Source organism: Neopelma chrysocephalum, unplaced genomic scaffold (assembly GCF_003984885.1).
Source record: "Neopelma chrysocephalum unplaced genomic scaffold, ASM398488v2 Primary Assembly neopelma1_320, whole genome shotgun sequence".
NCBI classification, from domain to species: domain Eukaryota; kingdom Metazoa; phylum Chordata; class Aves; order Passeriformes; family Pipridae; genus Neopelma; species Neopelma chrysocephalum.
This window is the reverse complement of record NW_020897983.1, coordinates 284088-303502: the sequence shown is the minus strand read 5'-3', so window position 1 is coordinate 303502 and position 19415 is coordinate 284088. Positions and strand designations below refer to the sequence as shown.

The 19415-nt window shown below is 61.5% G+C and overlaps 2 protein-coding genes across 2 annotated transcripts in view; one reads left to right on the top strand and one right to left on the bottom strand.

Moving 5' to 3' along the window:
• The first annotated feature begins 127 nt into the window (after positions 1 to 127).
• Positions 128 to 12311, top strand: MEX3D (mex-3 RNA binding family member D). The gene is made up of 2 exons (XM_027705171.1): positions 128 to 285; positions 10013 to 12311. The coding sequence occupies exons 1-2, from the start codon at positions 225 to 227 to the stop codon at positions 11269 to 11271; spliced, it is 1320 nt and encodes a 439-aa protein (XP_027560972.1). The 5' UTR covers positions 128 to 224; the 3' UTR covers positions 11272 to 12311.
• A 1316-nt stretch (positions 12312 to 13627) lies between these two features.
• Positions 13628 to 19415, bottom strand: part of UNC13A (unc-13 homolog A) — a 33971-nt gene continuing 28183 nt past the window's right edge. The window contains exons 40-45 of the mRNA XM_027705176.1: positions 19141 to 19221; positions 18884 to 19031; positions 17690 to 17746; positions 16290 to 16382; positions 16060 to 16219; positions 13628 to 15488 (exon numbers count right to left, since the gene is read on the bottom strand). Coding sequence (XP_027560977.1) covers positions 15200 to 15488; positions 16060 to 16219; positions 16290 to 16382; positions 17690 to 17746; positions 18884 to 19031; positions 19141 to 19221 — 828 coding nt within the window. The 3' untranslated portion in view covers positions 13628 to 15199. The remainder of the gene's footprint in view (positions 15489 to 16059; positions 16220 to 16289; positions 16383 to 17689; positions 17747 to 18883; positions 19032 to 19140; positions 19222 to 19415) is intronic.

The window sequence follows — 19415 nt, the reverse complement described above, 5'->3', positions numbered from 1 at the left end:
CGCTGAGGTTCGCGCTGGACCAGCTGTCGCTGCTGGGGCTGGAGGGCGCGGAGGAGCCGGCGGGGGCCGCGGGGCCGGGCGGCCTAAGGGAGCGGGAGCGCGGCGGATCATCCCCGGGGCCGGCCCCGGCCCCCGCCCCGGGCGCCTTCGGCAGCCTGGCCCCGCCGCTGGGGCCGCCCGCGCTGCTCGGGGAGCCGCCGGCCAGCAGGAAGAAGAGCGTGAACATGACCGAGTGCGTGCCCGTGCCCAGCTCCGAGCACGTCGCCGAGATCGTGGGCCGGCAAGGTAACGCGGCGCGGGGGGCACCGGGGGGCGCGGGGACCCCCCCCGTCGGTCCGGGGCGGCTCCGGGGCTTTGTCTCCGTGCGGAGGCGGAAACTTCGCGGCGGCGGCCCCGAAACTCGGCCGCGGGTCCCGGGAGCTGCGGTGCCGCCGAGCCGCCGGTAAATAGCGATAAAAACTCCGCGGTGCGGGAGAACCGCCGGGGTGGGATCGCCGGAAAGTTCCCGGGAGCCCCGCGCGTCCGTGGGAGCTGCCAGGACACGGAGCTTTCTTTGCTTTCATTGTAGTTGTGCTGCTTCTGCCCCCTCCCCTCCAGGCTCCGTATCTCAGACCCGGTGTGTGAACGGTGCCGCTTATCTCGGACTTCAGTTTGTAAATCCCGATGATAAATCCGGTGTAAATGGTCGTTAACCCGCTCGTCTGTGGGCGGCCGGAGCTCCGGGGGCGCGGAGCCCCTCGCACCCAGCTGTCACAAAAGGACGCCCCAGCCCTCGTCCGGGTGGGTGTGCCTGGAGTGGGCTTTGTCTCCGGGAAACCCCAAATAAACCGAAGTTACGCCTTGGAAAATCAAAAAGAAAAGACCCCGAGGCGGAGGATTTTAAGGAAAGAAAGGAGAAGGAAGGGAGCCGCTGCCTGCAGGGATCCCGGCAGGAATCCCCTCGCAGGGAGCGTGACCTCTGGAGCGTTTTGGCCGGGTGGGGTCTGGCACCCCAGCCCTGCCCTGGCCCCGCGGCTTCCACCCCTCCCCGGCCGGGGGGGCTGCGGGCCGGGGGTCGGGGGGCTTTTTTTTTCGCGGGGGAAGCGGGGAGCTGGGCAGGCTCATTGTTCTCTTTGTTAGCCAGAGCCATGCTGTGATGAGCGCGGTGACATCATGCTCTGCGCTTCCCATTGGCCTGCGCTGCCTCCCAGCCGGCCCCGCTTCCCGGCCTCCCAACTTTCCAGGCACCCCCTCTCCGGTCCCACCGGCCCGGCCGCGGGGTCCCCCCCGAGCTGCCGGACCCGGCCGGGGCAGAGCCAGAGGAGAGGGAGAGGAGTGTGGCACCGCGCCCTGCTCGGAGGATCCTCCTCCTCCTCCCGCGGCTGCATGGAGACCTGGATTTGGTGGCTTCACCGACGGGCTCCGCAGAGCCCCGGGGTCCCACAACTTGAAACCAAACCTGTGCCAGGGAACCCGCTGGTCCTGCCGGGCGGAGGAGGGCGGAGGAGCAGCTGCGTTTGGGGCCGGGAGCTGCCGGTTGGCACCTTCCCCTGGGTGTTTCGGTGTGGTGAGACCTCGGTGCTGCACCTCCAGCACCACCAAGGAGTTCAGTGGGCAGCCAGGTACCTGCCTCGACTCCCTTGGGCGGAGTTTGGGGGCTCACTAAGCTCCGAGGGCTTGCGGAAAAAGTGTTGCCAAAGAAATTATTACACCAGCTTGATGCGGGGTGCTGGTTGTGTCCCGCTGGTGGGCTTGGAGGGGACCTGAACCCAGCCGTGGGCTGGAGGTACCTGCTGCTGCCCCGGCCCACGGGCAGGAACAGCTCTCCCCAGGGGTTCCCCCACGTGTTTCCTGCCCCTTTCCTGGGCTCAGCCTGTTGGGATGCCGTGCAGGGGCCTCACGCTGGGTTTTTGGTGTGGAGGGGGACTCAGCTGCCCTGGTCACACTGGTGGGCAGCAGTGAGGGGACAGGGCTGGCAGCACGGTGTCTTTGTGCTCCGGCTGCTCTCCGGTGCCGCCAGCAGCTGGATTAAACCAAGGCTGTGTGAGGCTGGTGTAGCCTGAGCAGGGGCAATACCGAGGTGGTTTCCTGGGGCTCACACCAAGCAGAGCCCTGCTCATCCTCCCTGTGCTGTCTCCCGGGTCCTTCTGGTCCTTGGGTGGGTCTCCCTCAGTTTTGGCAGCCCCGTGGCAGCAGGGTCTGGCTGCAGAGCTGAGCCTTGTGGTGTTTGGCTGGGCCTGGCATTGCTGTGGTGACAAGATGTGCTGCTGGTGACACTGCAAGGCAGGATCAGGTCACCCAGACTGTGTCCCTGTCACTCTTGTCTTCCCTGCACTGCCCAGCCTGGCCATGGCACAGGGAGCAGACACTTGTGGTGCTGCCTTGCTCGGAACACAGGAAGGGATGAAGATGTGGATATTGGTGCCCTGGAAGGGACTGGAGTTGGGGCAGAGCTCAGGTTCTCTCCCCACACACCCTGTGCTGAGGAGCAGCTCTTGGGGAACTTTGAGACCTGTCCTGCTGTCCCCAGACCCAGCAGCCCCTCGCTGCCCTGGTGAGTGGGGACCAGGGAGACCCTGGCAGCCGGGACCAACACGTGGGTGTCCTGTGCAGTCTGAGGAGGGACAGAGCCAATGGGACACAATTTCTCCTACTTCTCCCTTTTCTTCAATTTCTCTCCTCCAGATCCCCTAATTTAAACCTTTCCCCAAGGAGCAGCAGCGGCCCAGCAGGTAAACCTTTGTTCTCTAAAGCAAATCAGTGTTTCCTTGCCCGAGCTGGAGGAGCAATTGCCGTGGCCCCGTGTCCAGATTGGCATCAGTGATGGCACAGTCTGCCAGCTGGGATCTGCAGCCTCCCCCTGCCCACACAGCGTGGCCAGGCGGGATTCCCTGGCCATGCCCTCGCCTGCAAGCCCGTTCATGACTCCTGCCGTGGGAGGGACCGTCTCCAAAAAGCGCTGTGGGCACCGATGGCAGCGGCGTGGGCTCCCCTTGCCATCCAGCAGAGAGCTGTGATTGATTATGCTGGGGACCACTGGGGAGCGTGGGGCAGGTGTTGGAGCTGCCACGGCTGTGCTGGGGTGGCTTCCTGCTGCCCTGGCTCTCGAGGGGCATTTTCAGCAGCTCCTGCCCCGGCGAGGCCGAGGGGGTGCAGCCGAGGGCCCCGCGCTCTGCTCGCCCCTCCCGCGCCATGTGCCTCCCGTGGGATGGAGCCACGGCTCCTCTCCCCATCTGTGACACGCAGGGACTGTCACAGCTCTCTGCAAAAGGAGAGTTGCCATTTATAGAAGACGCTGGGATGCTCAAAGGGGAGATCCAGGGAAGGATGGAACAGTGCAGGCAGCGTTCTGGTGCTTGGAGGGTGCACGGGGAGACCACGGGCCCCCCCTGGGCCAGCCCAAGCACCTGTATCCTTGCTGTGGATCACAGGGGTGGGATGAATCCTCTCATTTTGGAGCCCTGGGCTCTGTGCTGTCTCTTGCCTGTGGTGCCACATCCCTTGAGGCACCTGGCACATCCTCCTGGCTGCCTCCTCCCACCTCCTTTGGTCATAGCTGAGCTGGGAGCTCCTGAGGGTGGTCACACATATGGATCTGGTCGCTGAAGCTCTGCTCTGGCTCTGGCTGCACCCTGTGTCCCCAGGGGGGGAGGAACCCAGCCTGCCTGCCTCGCTCTCCCAGGTGCCTGGAGAAGAAGCCAAGGTGTGATGTGCTTGCCTCCCGCAGCAGGGCTGCAGGATGAATTCATTACTGCGTGCAGAGGTGGGAAGAAGTGCTTGGGAAGAAGGGGATGAGCTGCAATGGAGGTGCAGCCTGTTCTCCTCCATGCCTGGCCCCAGTCGTGGCCCATCCTGTGCCATTCACCAGTTACAGAGGGGACTGGGAGCTCTGGAACTCTGGATCAGAGGCCAAGAGATGCTGCAGAGCTGGGGAAGAGAGCGGGTGACACAGTCCAGAGGGCCAGGCAGAAGGTGTGAGTGGGCTCCAGAGGCTGTGACAGACACCATCCTCGGAGTGATGCCATCAGAGGCTCTTCCAGAAAAGCTCCGTCAGACCTTTCTTGGGTTTTCCCACCTCAGAGCTGGGCATGGCCAGCACAGACCTCCTTGGGCAAGTGGAGCCGTGGTCTGGGCAGGGCAGTGGGCTGGCTCTGCCCTCCTGGTGTGCAGGAGGCACCTGATGTTGGTGCAGATGCTGCCTGGGCCGTGCTGGGGGTCAGCACGTGGATGAGCTGCGTGGGCTCCCTCATCTTCAGTGTGGATATCAGGATGGAGAGGCCCTTCCCACCCCACTGCCCCAGTGTTGTCCTGGTTCTCCTGGGCTCTTGCAGTGGTCACAGCCCTGATCAGACTGGGGCTCCTCACAGGGGGCCAAGTTCTCTTTGGTGATGCTGAGAAAGGACGTTCAGGGAGAGCAGCTGCTGTTCCTGGGGTGCATCGTGCCGGGGAGAATCCCTTGGGATCCTGTTTCTTGCCAGAAAGTAGTGATTCCCCAGCCCAAGGGTGAGTGGGACAGGCCCAGCCAGGGCACTTGTGTGGAGTGGAGTGTGGCAGGAGCCATGTAGGATGGGTAGAGGGTGGAAGAGAAGGATGTGGAGTCTGGAGCCTGAGGGGGAGGGCTGGGAGGGGAGGGTTGGGAGGAGAGTCCAGCTCCCTCCTTCCATAGCTGCCCTCCATGTGGTAGAGCTGGGTGTGGTGGCACAGGGGGCTGTGACTCCCTGGGCTGGACATCTCTGGAATGTGGGTGTTTGCTGGCAGCTGAGAATGGCCATGGGATGTGAAGATGAGTTTGTGCCCACAGGGACTCTACAACTGAGTCACCCTCGGGCTCTGGTGAGACCCAGGCTCTGGTGTTGAGAAGGGGCTGTTGGAGCTAAGGCATCCCTGGGTCTGTGCTCTCATCCCACCCCTGGTTTTGAGGTGTTTTCATTTGGATCTGAAAAGTGCCTTTAAAGCCACCTTGGCTGGAGACTTGTAGCAGAGTCTGGCTCCTTGTTCTCCTGCCCTGTCGCCACTGATGCAGCTCTGGCCCTTGGCAAGGGGAATATGGGGATGCCAGTTGTTGCTGGGCTGAGGTCTGGCACTGCCTGTGGGGGGGGTCACTGGCACTGCTGGGCAGCCCCAGGTCTTTCCACAGCCCCCTCCACCTTGGCCCTGTTCCTGCAGCAGCTTCAGAGGATGGATGCAACCATCCAGGATGGTGTCACAGTGTGCTGGGGTGGGGCTTGCAGGGGCTCATCTGAGACATCTCATACTGGTCTGGATCATTCCAAGCACAAGAAAGACGTGGAACTGCTGGAGCAAGTCCAGAGGAGGCCACAGAGATGCTCCAAGAGCTGGAGCCCCTCTGCCCTGGAGCCAGGCTGGGAGAGCTGGGGGTGTTCCCTGGAGGAGAGAAGGCTCCAGGGAGACCTGAGAGCCCCTTGCAGGGCCTAAAGGGGCTCCAGGAGAGCTGGAGAGGGACTGGGGACAAGGGATGGAGGGACAGGACAAGAGGAATGGCTTCCCAGTGCCAGAGGGCAGGGATAGATGGGATATTGGGAAGGAATTGTTGGCTGTGAGGGTGGTGAGGGGCTGTCCCAGGTTTCCCAGAGCAGCTGTGGCTGCCCCATCCCTGGAAGTGTCCAAGGCCAGGTTGGATGGGGCTTGGAGCAACCTGGGCTAGTGGAGGTTGCCCATGGCAGGGACAAGATGAACTTTAAGGTCCTTTCCAACCCAAACCGTTCCATGATTCCCCCGGTTGCAGTTGCAGGTCAAACCACCAGTTTGTGGTTTGAGTCCCTCTGGCTCTCAGGGGGCTCTGGGGGGCTCAGCCATGGGGAGTCCCTGTGGCCAAGGGATGTCTCAGGTAGGGTTTGGGACAGGGGACAGGGCAGGACAGGTTGGTCCCTGGGTGTGGCCGTGGTGCTGTCCTGCCTCGAAGACTCCTCTCGGGCACAAGTTCCTGGTGCTGGTGCCAGCCCATGGCCTCAGGCAGTGCCTTCCCTGCCCAATGCCTCCTTTCCCACAGTGTTCCCCGCTGCCATGCCCATTTACACATCAACTGGGAGAATCAGCTCCCACCCCCTGGCTGCATTTGGTGCCATGGTGCCCTGGCAGTGTCCAGCAGCTGCAGGCTGGGAGCATTTTTCCTGCCCTACTTGTTTGAGGAGGGTGGAACTGGTCAAGCCAGGCACCCCTTTAATTTTTGTCCCAGGCTTTGTCCCTGGGAAGGGCTCACAGGAGCAGCTGGATAAACTCTTCCTCTCTCTTGTGCTGCCAGGGCATCAGTTGGGTCCCGCTGGTGCCACCAGCACAAGGGAGTGGAGTGAGGAAGAACCTCCCTGTGCTGTGTCCCCTGTGGGATGTGGCTCCTGTGCAGCTCCTGGAGCTGCTGACGCCTTTGGATCCTGAAATTGCCATTTCAGGAGAGAGAGGGGGAGGTTTAGGTTGGATCTCAGGGAAAGGTTCTTCCCCCAGAGGGTGCTGGGGCACTGCCCAGGCTCCCCAGGGCAGTGGGCACGGCCCCAAGGCTGCCAGAGCTCCAGGAGCGTTTGGACAATGCTCTGAGGGACAGGGTGGGATTGTTGGGGTGTCCTGTGCAGGGCCAGGGGTTGGACTTGGTGATCCTTGTGGGTGTCTTCCAACTCAGGACATTCAAAGTTTCTATGATGCTGTGAAGGGTGAATTTGGGACCTTGGGAGGCACCAGCAGAGCCCCTTCCCACTGCCCTGGGCTTGTCCTGGTTTGCCAAGCACTGGAGCAGGGGAAGAGCTTATAGCAGGTACCAGGGTAAATCTGGGAGGGGAACGTGGGAGTTGCAGGCACCTCTCCCTGGACAGCCTGATAGGGGCTGGCACATGCTTCAAAAAATGTCACTTTGGATGGTTCTGCCCTGCCCCAGTCCCTGGGCTGTTGCTGTCCCTGCCACGTGCCCCAGCCATAAACCCAGCAGGGGTTAGTGCTGCCAAAGAGCTGGGCTGGGACACCCAGGGCAGCTGCTGCTGTTCACTGACTGTGACAGTTTTTTACTTCTTGTCATCCACGATGTTTTAATACCCTGGGAAATGCAGCAGGAATAGCACAGCTCCTGTTTGCCCTCTGGCTGCTGGGGAGCCTGGATTGATTTACCTGGTTGGGACAGACCTGACTGAAGGTCTTGTGCCATCTCAGCCCCGGCTGAGTCACAGAATCCCAGAATGGTTTGGGTTGGAGGGGACATTAAAGTCCATCCAGTCCCACCCCCATGGGCAGGGACACCTTCCACTAGCCCAGGTTGCTCCAAGCCCCGTCCAACCTGGCCTTGGACACTTCCAGGGATGGGGCAGCCACAGCTTCTCTGGGCAACCTGTGCCAGGGCCTCACTGTGGTGGGTTGACCCTGCCTGGATTCCAGGTGCCCACCAAAGCCACTCCATCACTGCCCTCCACAAGTGGACAGGGGAGAGAAAATCTAACAAAGGTTCCTGACTCGAGACAGGGACAAGGAGAGAACCCTCACTGATCACCAACGTGGGCAAAACAGACTCAACCTGGGGATATTAACTGAATATATTACTAACAAAATCAGAGCAGGACAATGAAAAGGCAAATAAATCTTAAATACACCTTTCCCCACTCCTCCCTCTCCTGGGCTCTCCCTCCTCCTCCCAGTGGTGCAGAGAGATGGGAATGGGGGTCCTGGTCAGTTTATCACAGGTTGTTGCTGCTGCTGCTCAGGGAGAGGAGTTGGAGTCCTTCCCCTGCTCCAGCCTGGGGTTCCTCCCATGGGAGACAGTTCCCCATGAACTTCTCCAACATGAGTCCATCCCATGGGCAACAATTCCCCATGAACTGCTCGAACATGGGGCCCTTTCCATGGGCTCAGTCCTTCAGGAACAGGCTGCTCCAGCCTGGGCTCCTCTCTCCGTGGGGCTGCAGCTCCGTGCCAGGACCCTGCTCCAGCTTCCCAGGGGGTCACCTCCTCCTTTGGGCATCCCCTGCTCTGGAATGGGCTCCCCCATGTGCTGCAGGGGGGTCTCTGCACCCCCAGGGCCCCCCATGTGCTGCAGGGGCTCAGCTCCCTCCCCATGGGCTGCCCCAGGGGCTGCAGAGGAACCTCAGCTCCAGTGCCTGGAGCCCCTCCTGCCCCTCCTCCTGCCCTGCCCTGGGGCTCTGCAGGGCTGTTCCTCTCCCATGTTCTCACTCTGCTCTCTGCACCCAATTCCATCTGCACAATAACATTTTTCCCATCTTAAATAGATTATCCCAGAGGTGTTCCCACCATCTCTGCTGGGCTCGGCCTTGGCCAGCAGCAGGTCCATCCTGGAGCAGCTGGAATTGGCTCTGCCAGACAGGGGAGAAGCTTCTGGCAGCTGCTGACAGAAGCCACCAAACCCTGGCCATGCAAACCCAATGCTCTCACCACTTCCACAGAGTGAAGAATTCCTTCCCAGTCTCCCATCTCACCCTGCCCTCTGGCACTGGGAAGCCATTCCCTCTTGTCCTGTCCCAAGTCCCTCTCCAGCTCTCCTGGAGCCCCTTTAGGCCCTGCAAGGGGCTCTCAGGTCTCCCTGGAGCCTTCTCTCCTCCAGGGAACACCCCCAGCTCTCCCAGCCTGGCTCCAGAGCAGAGGGGCTCCAGCCCTTGGAGCATCTCTGTGGCTGCCTCTGGACTCACTCCAACAGGTCAGCATTTTTCTTGTGCTGAGGCCCTTCAGCCTCGCAGGGCTCTCCCTTCTCCAGCCTTGCAGCTGGAAGAGCAGCCCTGCCCTTCCTTGGGGAGCATCTGGGAAGAGGAGGAGGAGGAGGGCGTTAGCAGAGGAGCCAGTCGGGCACTGGGCTGTGCCTGGAGGGGTCGAGCTGTTTATCCCTGTGGATCCTGCAGCAGCGTTTGTGATGCACAGGGACAGTGTCAGGGCTCTGCTTGGGCACCCACCATCCCTGTGGGCTTCCAGCTTTGCACTGGGTGCCCTGCAGAGCTCAGGGGTGAGTGGGAGGTGGGAGGCAGGGGGTCACTCACCCCTGTGTGCAGGTGGCAGGCTGAGCTGAGCTCCGGGCACGCTGTGCCAGGCTCGTGGGGATTTCATTAAGAGCGGATGCAATCAGGGCAGGGGGTGCAGGGAGCGGGGCTGTGCTGGCGGCTGCAGGCGGCTCCTCAGTGGAGCGGGGAAAAGTGGTCCTAGAGGAGAGTTGGAGCCTTTTGTAGTCCCAGTCCCAGGAGCCTTTGGCTGGATGGGTGCAACCAGGATCCACAGCCAGAGCCCAGCTTGCCTGTGGGGGGGAAGGAGCAGGGCCGTGCCCGGGGCTGTGGGAGGCAGAGGCAGAGTTGGCAGCACAATCCCAGGCTCCACGTCCCAGCCGGGCTCTGCTGAATCACGTTCCCGTGGGGAGGAAGCAGGTCCTTCCAGAACAGGGAGAGCAGGTGCCCTGGGAGCACCTCAGCCTTGGTGCTGGGGATCCCTCCCTGGGGGCAGGGAGGGGAGGAGGTGCCTGTGCCCCCCGCCGTGGGGAGCCCCAGCTCCCCCAGCCCTCTGGGGCTGTCTCTGGAGGGCAGCCAGGGCTGTTCCTCAGGTTCAGCTGCTGGCTGGGAGGTGTCAAAGGATCTGCAGGATCCAGACAAGCATTTTTTTTCCCTTCCACCCTGGTGTCTTGTTTTGCCTTGTACCTCCTTAAACACCCTCTGAGTGAGTCCAGCTTCCCCCCCTTTCAGCGACCCCAACCCTACCCCCTTGACCACCTGCCCTGGCCCCTCTCAGCCCACGTGTTCCAGCCCTTGGGAGTGGGGCTGCTGGCTGCATCCTGCTGCTCCTCAATCCCAGAGGGTCAGGCCGGTGCCAGGAGTCTGGCACGTCCTGGAGAGAGCAGTGCAGCCCCCCAGCTCTGAGCTGTGAGCCCTCATCTGCCTCGGAGGCAGGAGAGACCCCTCTGTCCACGGGTGTCTGTGCTGCAGGTGCAGAACCAAAGGGACCTGCTGGTTCCTGGGGGTCCTGCGTGTCCCCACCCCGGGTGAGCAGGGGTTCCCTGTGGGGTCTCAGCGCTGATGTGTCATCTCTCCCCCTCCTCCTTGCCCTACAGGCTGCAAAATCAAAGCCCTGCGTGCCAAGACCAACACGTACATCAAGACGCCGGTGAGGGGCGAGGAGCCCGTGTTCATCGTCACCGGGAGGAAGGAGGACGTGGAGATGGCGAAGCGGGAGATCCTCTCGGCCGCCGAGCACTTCTCCATGATCCGGGCCACGCGCAACAAAGTGAACGGGCTGACGGGGGCCATGCAGGGACCCCCCAACCTGCCGGGCCAGACCACCATCCAGGTGAGGGTCCCGTACCGGGTGGTGGGGCTGGTGGTGGGGCCCAAGGGGGCCACCATCAAGCGGATCCAGCAGCAGACACACACCTACATCGTGACGCCCAGCCGGGACAAGGAGCCCGTGTTCGAGGTGACGGGCATGCCCGAGAACGTGGACCGCGCGCGGGAGGAGATCGAGGCGCACATCACCATGAGGACAGGCTCCTTCATCGACGTCAACGCCGACAACGACTTCCACTCCAACGGCACCGACGTCTGCCTCGACCTGCAGGGCGGCGCGGGCGGCCCGTGGGCCAAGGCCCCCCACCCCGCCCACCCCGCCCACCGCTCCTCGGCCGCCCTGCGCAACGACAGCCTCAGCTCCCTGGGCAGCGCCTCCACCGAGTCCTACTACAGCGGGCGGGTGGCGGCCGCCAGCCCCACCAGCCCCTACAGCACCTTCAGCGAGCCCCCGGCCCCGCTGGGCTCCGAGGAGTGCGACTTCGGCTTTGACTTCTTGGCCCTCGACCTCACCACGCCCACCACCACCATCTGGTCGCCCTTCGAGCGCTCGGGCAACCCCCTGCAGGCCTTCAGCAGCTGCTCCTCCATCAACAGCTCGCAGAGACGCAACAGCGGCCCGGCCACGCCGCGCCACTCGCCCACCCTGCCCGAGGGCGGCGCGGGGCTGGAGCACCCCTGTGCCCGCCGCATCCCCAGCGACCCCGCCGGCGCCCTGGCCTGGCTGCCCGCCCAGGGCTCGCTCTCCTCCTTCTCCAACAGCACCGGCTACTCCTCCTCTTCCTCGCTGCCCGGCAGCATCTCGGCCGCCTCGGGCTCGCCCACCGACTCCAGCAGCTCCGACGGGCACCGCAAGAGCTCCCGGGAGTGCATGGTGTGCCTGGAGAGCGAGGTGATGGCCGCCCTGGTGCCCTGCGGCCACAACCTCTTCTGTATGGAGTGTGCCCTGCGCATCTGCGGCCGGGCACAGCCGCAGTGCCCCGCGTGCCACGCGCCCGCCACCCAAGCCATCCACATCTTCTCCTAGCCCGGGGGGCTGGCCGGGCAGCCCCCCCCCACCCTCCCTCCTCCACCCCGACACGGCGTTTTAAGGACTGTAAACTGTTTAAATCGAGCTTTTTATTTAATAACGGATCCGACGGGCGCACGGGGCGGGAGGGGGGAGAGGCTGCTGTGAGCTGGAGAGGCGGAGAGGGCACGGCGGGGCGGGGGGGTGGCCAAATCCGGGGGGTTGGGAGGGTTGGGGGCGAAGGGGCCGAAGATGAGGACGAGGATGAGGAAGAGGGGGCGTGAATTCCGCGAGGAGGAAACTCCGATGTTTACAGAATAGCTTTAACTCTTCACCTGGCTGTGGGGCTGGGGAGGGAGCCCGGCTGTTCTCCACCAGTCCTTCCCAAATATACCAGTATTCCGTTTGCAAACTGAAATAACCAGAAAGAAAAGGTCCGGTTGCACTTTTTATTTTAGGACACGCAAGGGTTGTCTTTTATTTTTTTAAAATCATTCTATTATTATTATAATAATTTTTTTTTTTGTGGTTCTTTTTGTATGTAGTTATTTTTTTGGATGATTCTCAATGGTTCTATAAATATATATATATATATTTTTTTTTTGTAATGCAGGTCTATCTTGTAATTTGCCAATGTGAAAACTGCCCAAAAATGTGTGATGTGAGGTTGGGAGGTCGTGGGATGGAGGGGGCACAGTTAACACACCATGTCACAAAACCCAGACAGATTTCTATCTCCATTTATTTTGTGTTGGTTTTGGGGTTGGTTTTTTTTTCTGTTTTTGTTTTTCTTTTTTTTTTTTTAGTTTTATTTTTTTATTTTTTACCTCTTTATGTATATGTAGGGAATTTATAGGAAAATATGTACTTTATTGAATAAATTTTAAAAACTAAAATATATTTTATTTTAAAAAGAAAATAACGGACCTTTAACCTTACATGGCTAAAGTACTGATTATATATTTGCTGAGCTGACTTGACGGTTATGAAAATTGTATCAAGAGTTTTATTTTTTGACTTCAAAGCCTTCTTAATAAAGACTTTTTACTATATATGAACTCTTGTGCTACCGCAGTGTCTCCCTGTCTCTGGAGCCTCTTGGCACCCGTTCAGTATCTCAGGACCAGCCCCTCTGCTCTGGGTTTGGGGGCTGTGCTGGGATGCTGCACATCCCACTGCATTATCTCTCCTGGGCTATGTTGGGAAAGTGCCCCAGTGTAAGAAGGTCATGGAGCTGCTGGATCAAGTCCAGAGGAGGCCACGGAGATGCTCCCGGGGCTGGAGCCCCTCTGCTCTGGAGCCAGGCTGGGAGAGCTGGGGGGGTTCCCTGGAGGAGAGAAGGCTCCAGGGAGAGCTGAGAGCCCCTTGCAGGGCCTAAAGGGGCTTCAGGAGAGCTGGAGAGGGACTGGGGACAAGGGATGGAGGGACAGGACAAGGGGAATGGCTTCCCAGTGCCAGAGAGCAGGATGAGATGGGATATTGGGAGGGAATTCCTGGCTGTGAGGCTGGGGAGGGGCTGTCCCAGGTTGCCCAGAGCAGCTGTGGCTGCCCCATCCCTGGAAGTGTCCAAGGCCAGGTTGGATCAAAGGAGCAACCTGGGCTAGTGGAAGGTGTCCCTGCCCATGGCAGGGGGTGGAAACAAGATGATCTTTAAGGTCCCTTCCAACCCAAACCATTCTGGTATTCTGTGAGAGTTCCTTGGATGTGAACCTGAAGTTAAGCCCTTCCTTCTCCCGCTGCAGCCCGTTCAATGCTTGCTTGACTGACTCTAGTGATGCATTAGCACATGTGCTTTGCACGCCGCAGACCTGGAAACGTTTGCTGCAGCCAAGTTCCCTGAATCTGCAGAATCAGCAAACCAGGATGACTTTTCAGGCCCTGGAGGGGCAGGCACTGAGCTCTGCTCTCTGGGACCAGAGGGAACCAGCTGGAGCTGTGCCAGGGGGGTTGGGATGGATCTCAGGGAAAGGTTCTTCCCCCAGAGGGTGCTGGGGCACTGCCCAGGCTCCCCAGGGCAGTGGGCACGGCCCCAAGGCTGCCAGAGCTCCAGGAGCGTTTGGACAACGCTCTGAGGGACAGGGTGGGATTGTTGGGGTGTCCTGGGCAGGGCCAGGAGTTGGACTCCTAGGGGATCCTTTCCAGTTAAGGATATCCCAGGATTCTATGATCTGTGATTCCATTTAACCCCTTTCCTGATGCTCTTGGCTTTGCAAAGGGTGGGTGCACTGCAGAGACCCTCAGGGAAGCTGAGGGGGCTGGGGACGCTGCTACTGATCCTTACAGCTGGCAATCCTCGGGGTTGGATATTCTTGGGAGAGGGTCTGGAAAGCCCCCAGGTGCCTGCCCCCTCCCCACACCTCAACAGGAGCCACAGTGAAGGGTGTGCTTTTTAATGTCAGTTATAATAAAATATTTTTACAGAGCCCAAAAAATTCAAAATAGTGCAAAACATCTCACTGTCATGCATCCATGGCAGCCGCCGCCGCCGGCGGGACAGACACACAGGCATCGGTGACACTGTGCTACAGGAGCAGAATTGGTCAGTTCAATCACATGCCAACAGGACAGTTTGGGGAGGGGGCACAGGGCCAGGGGTGTAGGGCTGAGCCCCAGCCTGGCTGTGCAGGAGCAGCTGTAGAAAAAGGGTGTAAACATTGAACAGAAACGAGAGAGGAAAGTGAAACCCTTTGGTCCCAGGCAAACCCTCTAGAAAAAGGAGCGTGGGGGCCAGTCGGGGTACCCTGTTTTGGGGTGGGAGGGGGCTGAGAGAGCTGTATTGACTTGTGGGGTCGTCAGGCCTCTGTCTGCCCCAGGACTCGGGGCAAACTGGCCAGCTGGGGTGGCCACCCCAACACCACACACCCTGACCTCCCAGGCACTCGCACGAGACATGCACACACCACTTACCACACAGAAATGGTGCTTACTGGGGAACTGGGGTGGGACAGAACTGGTGCTTAATGGGGAACTGGAGGGAGGGGTCCTCTGGGGTGGGGTGGGAAGGGTCTTGCTTGCGCCAAGGAGGTCCCGTGGGCTGCCCTGCACAGGGACTCTGGTCCCCACCGGCCAGAGAAAAGGGGGAATAGGTCCCTCTGCTCTGGTGCCCCCAGCCCTTGCCCCCCAAGCCCTGGCACCTTGTGGGAGGCAGTGGGGCAGCCCATGGTGGCAGCAAGGCAGGGAAGACAGGATATGGGCCGGGGGCTGCTCCCTGCTGCTCCCGGCCCCGGTGATGCCGCTGCCAGCCAGGGAGGGGACCCTGTGCAGGGCACGTGGGGGCTGCACCTGCCAACCCAACAGCCCCAATAGCCCTTCCGGGTGCAGGACACAGCCTGGCCGGCTGCCCTGTATGTACAGGTATTTACATATGTACAGGTGCTCAGGGGTGGGAGCTGCCCTGCCCCTCAGGGCACATCACAACGCTCAGGGATGGGGACAAGGGGCCGTCACGCTGTGCCAGCCACTCAGCAACACCCTCGGGTGGGATGAGACACTCACACACACACACAGCCCCTCACACCCCCCATACACCCCCACACATCCCCCAACCCCTTCCTTGTGTCACTCAGTGAGGTCTGGGGCTGGGTGTGACAGTGCAGGTTCAGGGATGGGCCAGTGGGGTTCCTCCACCTCAGACAGGCTGGGGAAGGGCAGATTGGTCCCATCACCCAGGCTGGGGTCCAGCCCTTCCCTGCAGCCCCCCCAGCCCCAGCACCTTCCTGCAGGGTGGGATGGGGGCCTGGCTGTGCCCGGCACCGCTGTCACCCAGCCAGCGTGGCCAGGGAGGGAGGGGAGGGTCTGTCACTGCAGTCACATCACCCCCTCCCCAGGGCCAGCACGGCGACTCCTCTGTGGCCACTCTTATGGCTTTTACACGGCTGGAGGGGGCTCTGAGGGGGCCAGGAGCAGAGGGGGGGGATGAGGGCCGGGCGGGGGGGGCAAGAGGAGTTTAACTGCTGCCCTCCTCGGCCGAGCGCGTGTCCGACTTGAGCTTGACGAACTCCTTGGCCACGTCGTCGTTGTTGCGCTGGGACAGGATGCGGAGCACGGTGAGCCCGGTGTCGTCCATGTGGATGCGGCGGCCCAGGGGCAGCCAGCAGGCGCAGCCGGGGCGCTGCAGGATGTCCCGCAGCTGCAGCACGGCGATGCCCACGGTGCGGTCCTCGCGGGCGAAGCAGTAATCCTTCACACACACCTGCAGCTCGTAGCACTCCGGGCCCGTCTCTGTGCCCAGCGTGCTGCAGAGGGGAAGGGATGGGCAGGGTTGGCACGGGGGGGATCACACTTCCATCCTTCCCTGGCTCTGCTGCCTCCCCACTGCCCAAAAGAAGCCTTTTCCTCTTTTTCTTTCCCCCATCCCCTGCTTCGGGTGCTGTTCCAATGGGGACAAAGACAACGAGGATTGGGGGGAAAGGGTGGTTGTTTTGGGACCATCGACTCAAATTCGGGAGGTGTGTTGAGGGTGGGACAATGGGATGGGCGGTTTTGGGGCTGGGTGTAACCAATGAGGTAACACCCAAATACTACAATTAGATGGTAGTCTATTGCACACCCTATACTGTGGGTGTGCAATATATTTTGTGCACCAGAGGCACCACAATTAAAGAAGTGCTTTCTACCTTCCTATACTCAAAACGGTCCAGAGAATCATTTCTCCAATTTTGGGCAACGCTTCTACCAACGAGGAAACGCCTAAAACATCCTGGGGGGCGGATGAGCAAACTCACTGGCAAACCCCAGGAGGTCCTCACGTGCTGGAGACACATCCCCCAGCCTGTCCCCACACCCCCAGCCCGCGGTGCCACTCACAACTGGAAGCTCTCGTTGTACTTGGGGGCCCAGCTGTTGTTCTTGGATTTGGTGGCGAATTTCCTCTTCTTGTCGCTGAGGTGGGGCCCGATGATGTTGACCTCGATGAAGGGCCGGAAGATGCCCGACGTCTGCCACTTGAGGTCATTTGCAGCCACCACTGCGGGGAGGGGACAGGTGAGGCTCAGGGGGCACTGTCCCCTGCCAGACCCCCGGGCAGCAGAACCCACCTTTGACGGTGACTTTGTGCTCGCCAGTGCCAGGGTGGGTGATGAGCTCCACGTGGATCGACACCTCCCCAACGGGGTCCTCCACACCAGAGCCTGCGTGACACAGGGAGACGTGAGTGCCCGGCTTCAAGGTGACCCTGACGTCCCCTGCCCACCACCAACCCCACTGGAGGAGGCAGGTCACCCACCACGGGGCGGGAAGGGGTGGGCAGTGGGGTTTGTCCCAAAGCGGCCTCTGCCACTGGTTGTGGGCACAGCAGTGTGCATGCGTGGACATGGCAGGACATCCCCGGCACCAGGCTGACTCTGCCATGTCCACAGGGTCCCACCGAACCCCCCCTTGCCCAGGCAGGGCTGAAGGGCCTGGCTGGGATGGGGCAGAGGACAGTGGTCCAGCTCCCCCTGCTCTGGGCATAGAGGGAGGACAGTGCCATGGGCACAGCACCAGGCAGGATGGACCCCATCAGGGCATCCATGGCCCTACCAGGGTCTCGAGGTTGCCCTGACCCCATACCCCTCCATGCCAGAGACCACGTCAAGCCCTGGGGTCCCCGAGCCTGGGGAAGTGGGGTGACCTGCGACCAACAGCTCAGCCCACCCCATCCCCCCCGAGAGCTGTGCATGCACCCACGGGTGAAGGAGGGGGGCAAGGCAGAGGGACAGGCTCTGTGGGTCCCACGGGGCCACGGAGATCAAACAGGGCTCAGCAGAAAGCTCCCAGGGAGGGAATACCAGTGGAAGGAGGACACATTCCCACGTGTTACTGAGGGTGCCAGGCCGGGGTGGAGGCTGGCGAGGGCACGTTCCTGTCCATCCCCCCTGGCACCCGGAGCCACATGCTGAGCCGGAATGGAGGCGATGGAGGGCGGGCAGGGGGTGTCTGGGCATGGGAGGCCAAGCAGGGGGTGCAGTCCCGGCCCCCCTGGTGGGGTGTGATGGAGGCCAAGCGGGGCCCGTGGGGTCGGGCTGATTCCACACACGGAGCGCGCCGGAGCAAGGCTAGTAATGGTCCTTCTGGCAGCAGGGTGGGCAGGAGGGGGACAGGGACGTGGCATGGCCCCCCCTCCTCGGGCCACATGTCCCCAGGGGAGGTCATGGTGGGTGCCCACCCACCCCCAGGCAGCAGCTCTGGGGACAATGTGGGGAGCCCAGAGTGTGCAGACAGACACCCCCATCCCCATGGGGACAGCCCCCAACCCGCTCTGAGGGTGGCCAATGTGGCTGAGCACAGTTTCCTCCAAATTCACCCCAAAGCAGCCCTGGGAGCGGGAGTCTGGGGGTGGTGGGCTCCAGCTCTGCCCGCATTGGGGGTCCCCAAGGCCAGGGATGCTGGGCTGGGGACTGTTACTAGCCCAGGCCGGCGGCAGGCAGGGGCAGGGGCGGGTGAGTAGCACACGTACCCTTCTCAGGATAAATCTCTTCACTAAGGGTAAACCTAATCCCTTTCCCACCATGAACTAGTGGGAAGGAGAGAGAAAGAGACAGAGACACAGCACGGAGTCCACAAAGAGAGGAGGAAGGAGATGAAAACCGAGAGGAGGGAGGAGATGAAAACCAAGAGAGGAGGGAGGAGATGAAGAAGAAGAAGAGAGGAGGGAGGAGATGAAGAAGGGAGGAGGGAGGAGATGAAGAAGAAGGGAGGAGGGAGGAGATGACGTGCATGGGGAACAGGAACAGTGAGGGAGGGGGGAGAAAACAAAGAGAGAGAAAGAGAGATCAGATCTCGCAGACAGACGGACGGCCAAGCACCCGGACAACACTGCAGCGACACAGGAGTGCCAGGCACCCCCAGCTCCGAGCCCGGGGCTCCTGGGGCCAGGTTACACCCAGGGGTGCTGGCACCCACCAGACCCAACCCCACGCCCCCAACATGGCTGGTACAGGAGGCACAGACAGGACAGACGTCCTTTGCAGGAGACTCACGGACAGCAAACGCACGTCCCACTCCCCGAGGACGCAGACAAGCCTGGCTGGGGCACTCTGAGGTGGCCTCTGACCACCACTGAGCATCTCAGGCCCCTCCTCAAGCAGCCAAGGGACAAAATAAAGGGCAGTGTTTAGAGCTGAGGGGTGATTCCGCCCTGGAGGGTGCCCAGCACCCCGCACCGCACAGGACAGGGACGGGGAGATACACCTGGCACCCCAGATGCCAAATCAGGGGGGTGTGGGTACCAAGAGTGCCCAGGGCAGGCCCTGGCATAGCATCTGGATCCAGTGGACCCTGTGATTGGTCTGTGCTGGGTGACAGGGGCCATCCAGAGGGGACAAACACCGTGACACCTGGCCAGAGGGTGACCTTCCCCCCACCCACAGGCCCCATTTCTGTGCCAGCCCAGCCACACCCTGGCACTGGGAACACACTCCTTTTGCTGGTGGAGACTGGGGAGTGCCAGGCTGCCACTGGGCACCCATGGCCCCAGTTCACCTGCAAACCACGGGAGGAAAAGCCCTTCCCTTCCCACCCGTCCCTGCCCCCGCTGTGAGCCTGGCTGGGACCCCGCTGGGACAGAGGCAAGGCAGGGCCCAGGCCTTGGGGCAGCTGAGCCCGTGTGGGGGTCTGGGGGCCCAGGTGGGGGCAGGGCAGTGTGTCCTACCCTGCGAGGACTGGGTCTGCACGAAGGTTTTGATGAGCAGGTCCGTGGCCTGGGTGTAGAGGGACAGGGCATAGCGCAGCGACTGCAGGTCCGGGCTCTTCTCCAAGAACGTCTTCTTCAGCCCCACCCCGCCGGCGTGGAAGTATTGCTGGAGGGGGAGATGGCTCAGGATGCTCAGTGCTTCTGCTGGGGTGGCCCTGAGGCTGTGCCTCAGAACCAGAGCCCTGGGGGCATCCTGAGCCCCCCAGTGTCCTCACCTTGATGGTGTCCAGTGCCAGCTCCACCACGGCACACTGCTTCGGGGTCAGGCTCTTGGCTTCCTCCCGCACCATGTGGTCCTGGGGGGCACGAATCCTGCTCTCAGCACAGCAGCAGGGCCCCGCTCCCCCCACCCCAGACATATCAGCAAGTGGGCACTGGTGGGGCCCAGCCTGCACAGTGCCACCCACCCCAGCACAGAGAGGAACCCAGCTCCCCCTGCCCAGCCCTCACCTTCAGCTTGGAGACCCCCAGCCCAGCCCCCCAACCCTCA

Bases quoted from the DNA above. Each gene is read 5' to 3' on its own strand.
- MEX3D (XM_027705171.1), top strand. From the start codon at position 225: ATGACCGAGTGCGTGCCCGTGCCCAGCTCCGAGCACGTCGCCGAGATC. The intron at 286-10,012 runs GTAACGCGGCGC...CTTGCCCTACAG, and splicing joins CGAGATCGTGGGCCGGCAAG to GCTGCAAAATCAAAGCCCTG.